Here is a 12,673-nt window from a genome sequence, read left to right as displayed (position 1 = left end):
CTACTTCTTTATATTTTCTAAAGTGAATGTATATTATTTTTCACTTACAAAAAAATATAAGTTAGAGTCCATCCCAAAAAGATCTACCAAAAATAACATCATTTTGTGTGTTTAGTATGAAATTAAGATTATTTTTGTTTTCTCAAGGAAGTAAGGGAAGTAAATTAACACTAAAGGATACCAAACTTTTGGAAAATACCATAGCATAGTTGACTATACAAATATGTTAACTATCATATTATATAAAAATACATTTTATATAAAGAAGCTGTATGTAAATACATGTATGTGTTTATTAATAAAACCTATTTTGTTCACATTATACTATAAACTAATATAAACCATGTAATCTGGAAAACATACCAGAAAACATCCTGAATTCTATAAAACCTTTGTGCTTAAATAAAAACCCAAAGTAATTAATATGTTATTTTCCAAAAACCTTGGGAGACTGGAGGTAATGCATTTAATTTCATAGTTAGGGAAATTAAGTCACCGGACCATTTGAAAAAATGTGCTAAATAATTCATAAAATGAATGATAGGAAGGACTGGAATTTGGTCCTTCTGACTTCCATTCCACTGATTAGCTGGACCATTCAGCTCTGCCTTTGTGAACAAGTTGAAGCAACAAACTAACTTAAAAATTAAAACCAGTTGAACAGGATAGCTTTAAAGGCAACACACCAACAATTCTGTATAACATCCAACAGCTAAATTGTTTCGTGTATGCGTTTAATACACTAACTATTCATTAACCCTCACAACATCAATGGATGTTAGGATATGCGGTCAATGCTGTAGGATTATAAGGAACATAAAGTCAAATAAGAAACCTATAGCAGAAAAAGCCCAGTGCCTTCCTCCAACCAAGTGTCAATACACAAATAAAACAAATGTCAGAATACCAAACATCTCTTTTCCCATTATTTGTAGTAACACGACCCAAACTCTGGTTTCATTCCTATAAATGACTAAGAAAAGAATCTAAAAAGCTATTCAGTTCATAGAATGTTCTTTAAAGTAGACAACATCTAAACATTTCCTAAACTATCTTTAAAGAAATTTGAGCTTTAAAGACCATTTACAAAATTAAAGGGAACTAAGGACTATCATGTTCTCCTTAGAGTTAACAATAACACTTCTAGCGCAAGGTTGTGAGTTCGGTTCCCGGTACTGGAGAAAAACCAAAACCAAAAAAAAAAACCAATAACACTTCTAGCCTCTTCATTTGGATCACATATATCAAATAAAAACACTAAATGTTAAAAATATTAATAAAATATAAAAAGATACCTGGAAATATGCTCATTTCTAGGAAATATACAAGACTGAAATAAATTTCCAAAATCAATTATTTAATGGGTCTGATAATTACTAAATAAAAATTATTTTATGTTCCTCATCCAGATTGAAAACATCCCTATCCTTATCATTTTCTTTGTGACTAGGCTAAATACATTCCTTTTTGTAAATGAATAATTTCCCTTTCCCTCAGAGCTTAGCTGTCTCCTTGGCAAGGCATCATATATAACAGCTGTTACATTACCAGTATAAAAGCAATCCCATCTGATCTAATTGCAAAACATATGGATAGACTAAAACCAAACTTTTGAGGGGGTCTGTGTCTTTGAGGAAAGAATCAAAGATCTTCTATTGATAAAGTCTGTGAACAATGCCATAAATTCCAGTTTTGTACAATTTAAATAAGATCTATTTCAGTAGGTTATTTTAATCTTAAAGTGCATGTTTTAAATTCTCTAGGCGCAATAAGATGAGGAATGAACACGTTCTCTGTGTTTAGCTTCTACTGAAGAGTTCAGTCAACCTTCCCCAGTGGTGCATCTTAGCTATGTCATCTCTGCTCGGTGCTTAAGAACCATTAGGTCTTGGGAACAGTATTTTTTTGGATACTATTTTCAGCAGTCCCTTGTCTTCAGAATCACGACCCTCTGAGACAAGCAAATATCTGTGGTGCAGATCAAATTTGCTGAGTCAGTGACAGAAATTATGGGTAAGGGGCTCTGTATAATACCATCTGACTTGATCTCATACAAATTTTTTATTTTTGTTTTATTTTGCATGTCTGTATTTGTTTTACTGAGAAACCACTTTGAAGATATCAATATGTAATGCAACAACCATTGTTAATTTCCAACCACTTTGTCGGTAATTCAGTATTGCTTGTATTGTTCTTATGCTATTTTGTAAATGGATGTCTGTTTGTTAATGTTTTCATTCTTTTATTTTTAAGATAATTTTTTAAAATAATTTTTTTATTTTTATTTCATCCACTTATGACTATAAAATTAAACTTGAATATATTCACTGAAAAAACTTGGAAAACAAAAACACAAAGAAAGGAATTAAAATTATTACACATAATCTTATTACTTACCTTTAACAAATGAATATGTTGCTAGTTAACATAAGAATTTTCAGCTGCAATGCAGTTAAAGATAACAATATGTAATATAACAACCACTGTTAATTCCTATCATTTTGGTTTTTGTTTTTTTTTTGGTTTTTGGTTTTTCTCCGGTATCGGGAACCGAACTCACGACCTTGCGCTTGCCAGGCAGGCGCTTTTGCCGCTGAGCTAAATCCCCAGCCCCCAATTCCTATCATTTTGTTTTGAAATCCTCTAGCACTTTTAATGTTCTTGCCACTGTTAATTCCTATCATTTTGTTTTGAAATCCTCTAGCACTGTTAACGTTCTTGCTTTGTTTTGTTTATGTCTGCGATGTTGGTATGTTGCTATTGTTCTTTTTTTTTTTTTTTCTTCTCTTTTTAATATAAAAAAAAAAGAATTTTCATGCTGCATAATCATTCAGAAATTACATTTTTTTTTTGTAAGGATCTAACACAGGGCCTTGTGCATGCTAGGCAAGCACTCTACCACTAAACTACATCCCCAGTCCTATAACTTCTTTATCATACAATTTTAGTCTAGGATAATCCCTATTTCACAACTCTTTACTGAAAGAATAAATCCACTATACAAGCCAAAGGAGAATAGAATTGATTAAAGAGTGAGTGGTGCTGTAGGGGTATGAGGTGAGGGTTGGATTTTGGAAGGTTCAGAACTAGACTCATTTGGCCTCTACAGTCCTTATTCTTGCTCTCTAATATGTCTGAAAAACCCTAAATTCCAAAATACTACAGTTTAAAAACCACAAATCTAGCCTAACTCTCCCTTTTCACAAACAAAATCATTTGCCAAGATCATGGAACTAGTAAAAGAACCTAGCATCCCATTTCTTACAGACAAGGGCTCAGCTCTTCCACCTCAACTACTCCTTCTACAAAAGTCATGAGATGTTCATTTGCATATTGTTTTTCCTTTAACTAAGAAAACTAGAAGGAACAAAATTACATAATAAAAATGAATAATTAATAAAATATATTGGATCTCAAAGAGCTCCATTTGCCCTAAGTAGGTTTTCATACTATTACTATAAGCAAAAGAGAGAAAAGAGAGAAAAGTTCATTTCTAAACTAGGTGAAAAGGTCATTATTACATTCTTTTTCTCAAAAATATCCTATATGCCTAGTGTAGATGCTCTCTAATTCACCTAATAACTAAATATATATTGAGAACTTATCTTGAGATACATAGTGAAGATAAATATAAATCCAACAAACAAAAGTCTCTGTCCTCAAGTAGTCTTGGGTAAACTACTTAAACTTTCTGAATCTCAGTATTTTCCATCCATTACATAATATTTAACTACTGTATTAAGAAATAAAAGATATGATGAATACAAAAAAGAAATCCTGATGGGTAATCAGGCATATAATAATAAATCCTCAGTTGACATTAGCTACTTTCCCTGCCAAAATGTTAAGATTTGAAATGAGAGATGAAAGAATACTAATCTCTTTGCTAATAACATACTGATTTTGAGGCATACAGCTGAAAAGATAATTCCAAACAGATAATTCTGTTAAGGTAATTCCAAACAGACTGCTATACTAGGAAAGAAGTAAACAATATTTTAATCTGAAGAAATGAAATTTACATGAGCTCTCCTAGTCAAGTAATGTATTTTACTTCGTTGTCTCTATCACCATGCATTTTCAATTACTATTGGGTGCTTTCTATTACACTTAGCCCTGTATGGTGAAGAAAATGTATAGGAAAGAAAATGTAAAGCAAGAAAGTCTCATTTTCCTATTACTAAAACATGTGCAGCGAAACTGCAAGATTTACATGCAAAAACATAAATTTACACTCAAAAACTGTTGTCAAGGACAACACTTTTAACAAAAAATATCAAATGTAAAATCCACTAAAAACACCAGTTGTGGTACATGCCTGTAATCCCAGCACTCTGGGAGGCTGAGGCAGAAGGGTTGCAAGTTGAAGCCCAGCCTGGGCAATTCAATGATTTAGCAAGACTCTGTCTCAAAATAAAAATTTTAAAAAAGGACTAGGGATGTAGTAGTTCTGTTCAAAGTCTCTGCGTGTAAGCCCCAGAATGGCACCAGAAAATTAAAAAATTAAAAATAAAAATCCACCTAAAACTTATACAAGTTGGTCAATTTTTTTTTTTTTTTTTGTTTTTCTCCGCTACCAGGAACCGAACTCACGACCTTGCGCTTGCCAAGCAGGCACTTTGCAGCAGAGCTAAATCCCTAGCCCTAGTCAGTCAATGTTTATCAATAAAAAGTATCAAAAGAAACTAAAAGCTAAGCCTTTTTTTTCACTAATAAAATACATACAAAAAATATAATACATACAATGGAATCAAGAAGTACAGATGGTAAAGTCTGGGAGATTTTAAGATCATTTTGTAAACCACAAGTGATTCATGGCACACTGGTTAATTATTGGAAGTATTCTATTCGCTATTAACTTTATTTCTTCAGGGAAAATTTGCCATTCAAAAAAATCAAACATTTGTTTCTCAGCCAAATTAATTCATTTTGTATTTGCAAGCACCCCAAATCCACCAAAAACAGTGACTATAATTCATAAATAGAAAAAAAAATAACTAGTTACTAAATAGTTGATTTTTTTAGAGGAAAATAACTTTTGTTGATAGTTTTTAATTGTTCCTCAGGAAAAAAGGGGAAACCTGAGCAACACAGATGACCCCAGAACAAAAAGAAAATATTTTCTCCATTTTTTTCAAAAGAAATAATTAATACCATCTGCTAAATACTGTATAAATAATGACTTTTTTATCAACTAGGCTTAATAATCTAAATTAAGGGGCTGGGGTGTTAATTGAGTGGTGCAGTGCCTGCTGGGCAAGTATGAGATCCTAAGTTCAATTCCCGGTACCCCCTCCAAAAAAATAATAATAATCTAAATTAAATTGACTCAAAACAAATCAATAGAAAAAAGTCAAAGTCATAAAGAAAGGTAAGTTTTGTTCTAAGTGAAAAGTGTACATCCCTGTGCATCATAAGGCATCTTCAAGGACTTTTTGTTCATCCAGAAAGACCTCTTGGAAGAATTAGGCTTTGAGAAGGTACTGAAGGAGGACAAAGTGGTAAACTGTTAAAAAGAGAGGGTAATTTGGCTCCTTAACCACGATGAAAAGAACAGAGGCAGATAAGAATGAGACAAGAGCAAGCAAACATATAGAGGAGTGTACATTGAAAAAATAAAGACAATAAGAAAGATTTTTGTTCTGTTTTTAAGAGGAAAAAATAAAGACTGCACAATAATCTGTGTAATAGTGGCTTTAATAAAGAAATTATTTTGACACAACTTTATAACATATTTAGATATACCTAAAAGAACAAAACTTGGCTCGTTCAAAAATATATATTACCAGATATTATCTTTATCATCACATTTTTAAAAGATAGCCCTTTAAAGTTACCAGTTCAGACACAGTAGTTTTTTGTAGTGAGAAGTAGATAAACCAAAATGTGTCCTTAAGAAAAAACAACTGATCACAGAAGAGGTACCTACAATATAATGTCAAAATTAGTGATAATGATTTTTATACTATATCTAAAGAAAAACAAAGATCAGGCAAAAGTACAGATTAAGGCTATTTATAATTAAATAATATCATTTAACTGTTTTTCAGCTGAATAAGATCCTATATTTCTATTCTCTTCTGATCTATTAAGTGCAGTTTATCTCTCTACCCCTAATTTACCCATTAGTAAAAATGGCACTGTGATACTTTTCCTCCATTCCTTTTAGAAGGGTGCCAGGATGTCTGGAAGTAAATGTATACATGTTTAGAAATGCTGAGATGAAAAGTAATGCACACTTTAATTTTATGGGTCCTTAGTAAAATCAAGATAAAAAGACCTGTCCGATTATTTCAATGTGCAGATTTTCATCTAGCCAGAAGTCTTCCTGGAGACATCATTCAAAGATTTGAAACTAATATTCTGAGGTTTATGCTGTTACAGAAACTAATCAAACTAAGGAATTTCTGCAGGAAACTAGGCACATAGGTCATGGGGAAGACGTCATAAATTTGAAAAATCTCTAGGCCTACCCCTAAATGAATTCAAACTTATCTCTCACAGATCAGATTAAAACTTAGTCCAAAGAATAAGAACTGTAAGTTAACATCACAGTCACAAAATGGAAGAATTGGAGGTGACTGAGCACCACACAGTGGAGTGAATGCCAAAGAACATTGCCTTCTCTGGGCCTCAGTCTCCTCCACTATAAAATGAAGACAGGGACTGAGGTGGTAGAGCACATGCTTGCCATGACCAAGGCCCTAGATCTGGTCCTCAGCACTAAAACAAAAACCTGCCAAAATGAGAAATGAGGATAATAGTACCTAACTGTTTGGAGGATTAAATGAGTTAATAATATATGTACAACACTTAGAAAGGTGCCAGAAACACAGTAACTGTGTTTCCTATTTCTACTGCAATGGTCCACATCCCTCAAAACTAATGCCAAGTATCAGAAGGTTCAAAACTAAAAATTTTAGTTTGTAGGTTTTAGTTTAGTTTGTAACTCATTGTATCCAATACCTGCCCTGCCCTGAATGCATTTGGCAGCAAAACCTGACCTAGTCAAATGTCAGGCTACTTAGAATCTCCACTTATCCCAGTCTGCTGGCATTTTGCTACAGATACCTCATTAAAGTGTTTGATTACTGGATGTTGTCCCTATTCACTAGAATGTATTATGAACTTCCTAAAACCTGTAAAATTCTTAAATACATCCAGCCTCACAGCTTTTAGATAAAATACTGTGAATCTATATTACCCTTAGAGAATGCACAGTTTCTATATTCTTAAATAAGACCCTAAACTTAGCAGTAGAAAATGTTAGGATGAGACAGCATTTCCCTGTACATTCAGGAGGGCCTTGAATTCCCAGGATATTCTTTTCAAATAGAATACATTTACAATATTTTACTTACATGTCATTGTAAAGTTTTCAAACTCTAAATTCTAGTATTTGCTTAAAGAAAACCTATTCTCAGCTGGGCTTGGTGGCGCACGCCTGTAATCCCAGCACTCAGGAGGTTGAGGCAAGAGTATCATTGCGAGTTCAAGGCCAGGCTGGGCTACAAAATGAGCACAAGGCCAGCCTGAACTACATAGCGAGACCCTGTCTCAAAAAAAAAAAAAAAAAAAAAAAGCCTATTCTCATAACTTCGACCACAAATAAATAATTAAGACTCTGTGGAGAGCACAAATGTTCCTTGAATCATGTATATCAAATCATCACGGAACGTGAGGGTTGAAAGAGACCCCTGAGAACTAATCTGAACTGTCATCCCTTCCCTTCCACACTGTTGTATCATCCATAAATTTTCTCTCCCCTATGAGGTAAGAAAACCTGCCCTGACTTGTCCTTAGGCTGTGTCTATAGGAACACCCTGCAGGTAATATGAATAAACTGGGTGGGGTACACTGACAGAATTAAAAAGGATAACTTGAACCTAACACAATCAATCTTATACATTTGGTAAACGTCTCAGATTATATCTTAGAAAATGACAAGAATGCCCAACTCTTACAGATTCTTCTCACGCATACTTTAAAAAAAATAAAAAGATTGCTATCTTATGGACTCAGTGAGTCAACAACATAATGTGACTGCCAAAAAAGCTACTGTGACTAGGGACTAACTGCATCATCAGAATCACATCCAGAAAGAATGGGGTAACTGGCCTCTCTGCTCTGAGTTAGCTGGAGCACATACGCAGTATTAGGTTCACATCTGCTCCACATTTTTGGAGAGTCACAGAAAGGTTAAAAGGTACAGAAAGACTGAAAAGGTACAGAAAGAGGTAACCAAGATAGTGAAGGAATATAAAATTGTATCACATAAAGATCAGTTGAAGGAGCAGAAGCTATTTAGCCTAGACTTGGAGCATGATCACTGTCTCCAAATCCCTAAAGAACTGCCATGGCATAGAGAAACAGACTTGTTCTGCATAGACCCAAGTGACAGAACCAGATTAGTGTTAACTACAGGGAGAATATTTCAGCTAAGTTACAGAAGTCATTTTTAAAATACAGCGCCACATTAGGAGATTGTGTCTCCTAAGGTCCAAGCCCTGGAAGTCTGTATCTTTAACAAATCAAACATTTGTCATTACCTCAGTGTCTTACTGCTGATTATTATTACTTCTCCCTTCACCCCTTCTTAAAATGCCCTATCCAGCCAGCCAGTCAACTGAACATTCCGCCAGGTTTGTGGGAGGAAAGTGCCTGCTTGTGGGCAATTAGTTTCAGTTTGCAGATCAGGAGCTCTATAAACAAACAAAAAAACCCTAACTGAGAAACAGACAAAAAAATTTTCATTAATGCAAATGGCACCATAAGATCTACCCAATCAAACAATATATTATCAGTGGTATAGAGTCTTTATAGGAATATTGAAATTTAGAAAAAAAATCAGTACAAACATCTTTCCAAATGCCAGGGAATCCAACTTTGCAAGCCAAACAAGATCTCTCAAATTCAAACTGACAAGGAGATATGTTTACTATTTGAAGTAGACTAGACCTCATGCTCAGATAAAAAATCTATACCTGATTATATCCCTGTAAAGCTAAAATTGTCTATCAATTGGCCCACAACATCAGTTAAACTGCTGAGAACGAGACACAGCAACCCCGAGTGAGTTCACAGAAAAGTACAAACTACAGAATATTGAAAACAAAGCAGAGTGACTGGCGTTGGACATCCTAAAACTTCTATTACCAACAGATCACAAAAGATATAAACATATTTTAATCCATGGAAGTTACTAAAAACCTTGAACAAAGTTCAGATGGCAAACATTTATTAATCCAGCTTCACTTGAAATTGACTTGAAATCGAAGAAACTTCAAAGTATTGGAGAATACAATAAATATGTGATAGACCTAACAAGAATACATTCTTTCCTGTGCTTTTTTTAAAAAGTGGAGTCCAGAAGCAATCTCACTGTCTACAAATTACAGATTGGGTAAGTCACTTATGGTACACTCTGACAATGGAAAGGGCATCAACTAAAAAAGAATAAGGTAAGGGTGGCAGTGTAGCTCAGTACTAGAGGTTTGCCAAGCATGCATGAGGCCCTGGGTTCAATCCCTGGTACAAGAGAAGAAAACAAAAAGTAGACCCTGGGTGTGGTGGCGCACGCCTGTAATCCTGGCACTCGGGAGGCTGAGGCAGGTGGATCGTTACAAGTTCGAGACCAGCTTGGGCTACAAAGTGAGCTCAAGGCCAGCCTGAACTGCATAGCAAGACCCTGTCTCCAAAAGACAAAAAAAAAAAAAAAAAAAAAAGTAGACCCTAAGTACTGGTTTGAAAAGAAAATAAATTCCAGGATACATACTTAAATGAATAGAGCAAATTGTTAAACAATATCTATAGAATTATTCCATTTTAATTTTTTTAAAAACTCTTTTAAAATACTGTGTATATGTTCATTCATGCCCAGAAAAACTGTTTGAAAAAAGATCTGACAAACTGCTAACAGTAGTAGCCTCTAGGGACTAATTGGAACTAGGGGAGTGACTTTCACTTTTTCCTTTGTAGACTTGTTTCATTTTTTGGCTTTTTGGGTTTGTTTATTTGTGGGGTTTTGTTTGTGGTTTTGTTTTGTTTTGGGTTTCTTTTTTTTGGTGGGGGGGGCCAATAACAGCTACCTTTGTGTTTTAAAAATAATAAAAAATAAAATAACAACAATATAGTTATTTATCAAATACTAACCAAAGTAACCAATTGCTATTTAGGTTCCACTACTATGACTTGAAACTCCAAAAAAACTAATCCATACTTTTTCTATTCTATTTTACTACAATAAATTTTAAAAATCACAAGTCCCTGCTGGGCTTCCCAAATGCTTTACTACACACAAAAAAAAGCCTGGTCATAAGGATAACTTAGACACATGGTGCTTATTTGCCACCAGGAATTACTCTAAACATTATAGCTGTATTAACTTATTTAATCTTCACAGCAATCCTATGAGGAAAGTACTTTTACTGTCTTCATTTCACAGTTGAAAAACTGAGGCCACAGAGGTTAAGTACCTGTCCAAGCTTACGTTGCCAATAAGGGGCAAAGCTAGAATTCAAACTTAAGAATGGACTCCAGAATCCAGCTTTCAACTACTGTGCCTCCTGTCTCAAAAACATATCAATCTTTCTGTACAAAGGCCAAAAAGGCATTACAGATTAAAAAAAGAAAGAAAGAAACAGCTAGTTAATACACTCCTTGAAGCTGGAAGAGATGCTTTTGGGGGATAAATAATCCGCTGCATTCCTACTTATGTCACTGCCAAGCTCCAACCCAAGACTTAAGGCTGTATTAAGGCTCATAACCATTGGGAAAATTCTCTCCAAACTCAATTATAGTCCAAAGTCCATACCTGACTCCGCAGTAAACCACTCAGCCTAAGAATTAGGTCAGTGATCCAGCTAAACAAGTAGTTTAGACAAATCTCCACCCCAACTCAAAGCAAAAGAGCTCAGAAACTCTTCCTTAACATCTTGACAAGGTAGTTTTTCCTTAGTTTCAGGCCTAGTTTAGATATAAAAGGGGAAAGAACAGGAATCACCTCTAACTGTGCTTGAAGACTTCAGTCAGCGGGATGAAGAGCCCTATTTTCTAGGTGAACTCAAACGGAAATTGACATTTGTCAGTATCCTAAGGTAGTTTAAGGGGACAAAGATAAGCAACCCTGCTTAAACTGTACTGGTACAAACATACTGACCTTGTAATTGAGAAAGAAAAAAGTGATACAAGACAGGAACTTAACCTAATTTTAAAACGTTCTCAACCTAGATACACCTGTCCCAAATGGCCTACTGAATCTACTTATTTGTAGAGAAAAATATGGATTACAATGCCTTCTTTATTGTTTGGCCTAAAATGGTCTATACTATTTATAAACAAAATCTCTTCACAATCCTCTATTCCACCTGTCTCATATACACACATCTGACATTTCCATAAACAAAAACAAAACAAAACAAAAACCAACAAGCAAACCACAGCTTTGGGAGGGATCCTTTATACTCAGCTTTTGACATACGAACTGATGGAGGTACTGTACTGGTTTTCAAACTTCCCCAAATAACCCAGCGACTGGGTGAGCAAACCAAACCCAAAAGTTTGTGCTTATTCTGGGTCTCTGACAAAGGCCAGAAAGCCCTGTTTGGAAAGAGATCCTCAGATGCCTTCCACACAGCAGCCGCTCACTCTCAAGGAAGCACAGCTGGGGGGTGGGGGGGACGACAAAAGACTTTCCAGAATTGGCAAGGGGTGTGGGCACTGGGGAAAGAAGGGGCTAGCTGGAGCTTGGGCCTCCCCTTGGAAGCCAAAATGAAGGGAGCCTTTAGAGCAAGAAAGATCAGTTCCAGCCAAGGGTCCAACCCCAGCTGCAACCCCGGGCGGCATCAGGATGAGCAGCCGCTGAGAGTGTCATGCAGCGAGGGCAGCGCTGGACTCACCTGGGGGAGGCAGAGAAGGGACCTCAGTGACAGGTGGGTTGGGAGGGAGGCTGCTGCTGCTGCTGTTGCTGCTGCTGTTACTGTTGCTGCTGCTGTTGCTGCTGCTCCTGCTGCTGCTCCTGCTGCTGTTGCTGCTGCTGCTGTTGCTGCGGCTGCCGGGGAGGTCGGGGGTCGGGGTCCTGGGAGCGGTCGGCGCCAGGACGGGAGTCGCTACAAGGCTGGTCGGCGCCGGGCCAGTGGTCGTCGAAAGGGTGGTTGGCGCGTGACTGGTCGGCGCCCGAGGGGTGGTGGGCATGAAATCCACCTCCGGAGAGGTGGTCGCCTGGAAGGTGGTCAGCGCGGGTCCAGTCGCCGCCCCAAGAGGGGTAGTCTCCGGGGACCCGGCTGGAGAGGTCGCGGCCGGGGGTCGGCGGACGGTAGGGCGCGGGGCTCCGCTCCTCGGGGCCTGGGCTGTGGGAGCCGTCGCCTCAGGGAAGAGGTAGCTGGGCTCGCCCCGCAGCCCCAGGCCGGGCGACGCGTCCACCTGCCCCTCGGCACCGCCGCCGCCGGTGACATTCCCCGCCGAGGCTGCCGCGGCGGCGGCGGCGCAGCACAACAGGGCGAGGCCGCCCAGGCTCGGCAGGCTCCTCATGGCGCGCTCGGCTTCCCCATTCATTCATTCAGCCAGTCGGTTGTGCCAGTCATCTTCTCTTCCCTGCCATCCGACCGAGGGCCGTCGCCGCCACCGTGCGCACCATCGCCACCTCCCTCTGACAGGCGGCCGGCCCCGCGGGCGG

The 12,673-nt window shown here is 37.3% G+C and overlaps 1 protein-coding gene across 1 annotated transcript in view; it reads right to left on the bottom strand.

Moving 5' to 3' along the window:
• Positions 1 to 12,650, bottom strand: part of Megf9 (multiple EGF-like-domains 9) — a 96,549-nt gene extending 83,899 nt beyond the window's left edge. The window contains exon 1 of the mRNA XM_005382601.2: positions 11,898 to 12,650. Coding sequence (XP_005382658.1) covers positions 11,898 to 12,552 — 655 coding nt within the window. The 5' untranslated portion in view covers positions 12,553 to 12,650. The remainder of the gene's footprint in view (positions 1 to 11,897) is intronic.
• Between the last annotated feature and the right edge of the window lie 23 nt (positions 12,651 to 12,673).

This window comes from Chinchilla lanigera, unplaced genomic scaffold (assembly GCF_000276665.1).
Source record: "Chinchilla lanigera isolate Chin_1 unplaced genomic scaffold, ChiLan1.0 scaffold00018, whole genome shotgun sequence".
NCBI lineage: Eukaryota > Metazoa > Chordata > Mammalia > Rodentia > Chinchillidae > Chinchilla > Chinchilla lanigera.
The sequence above is the reverse complement of the archived record's forward strand: the minus strand, read 5'-3'. Positions and strand labels throughout refer to the sequence as shown.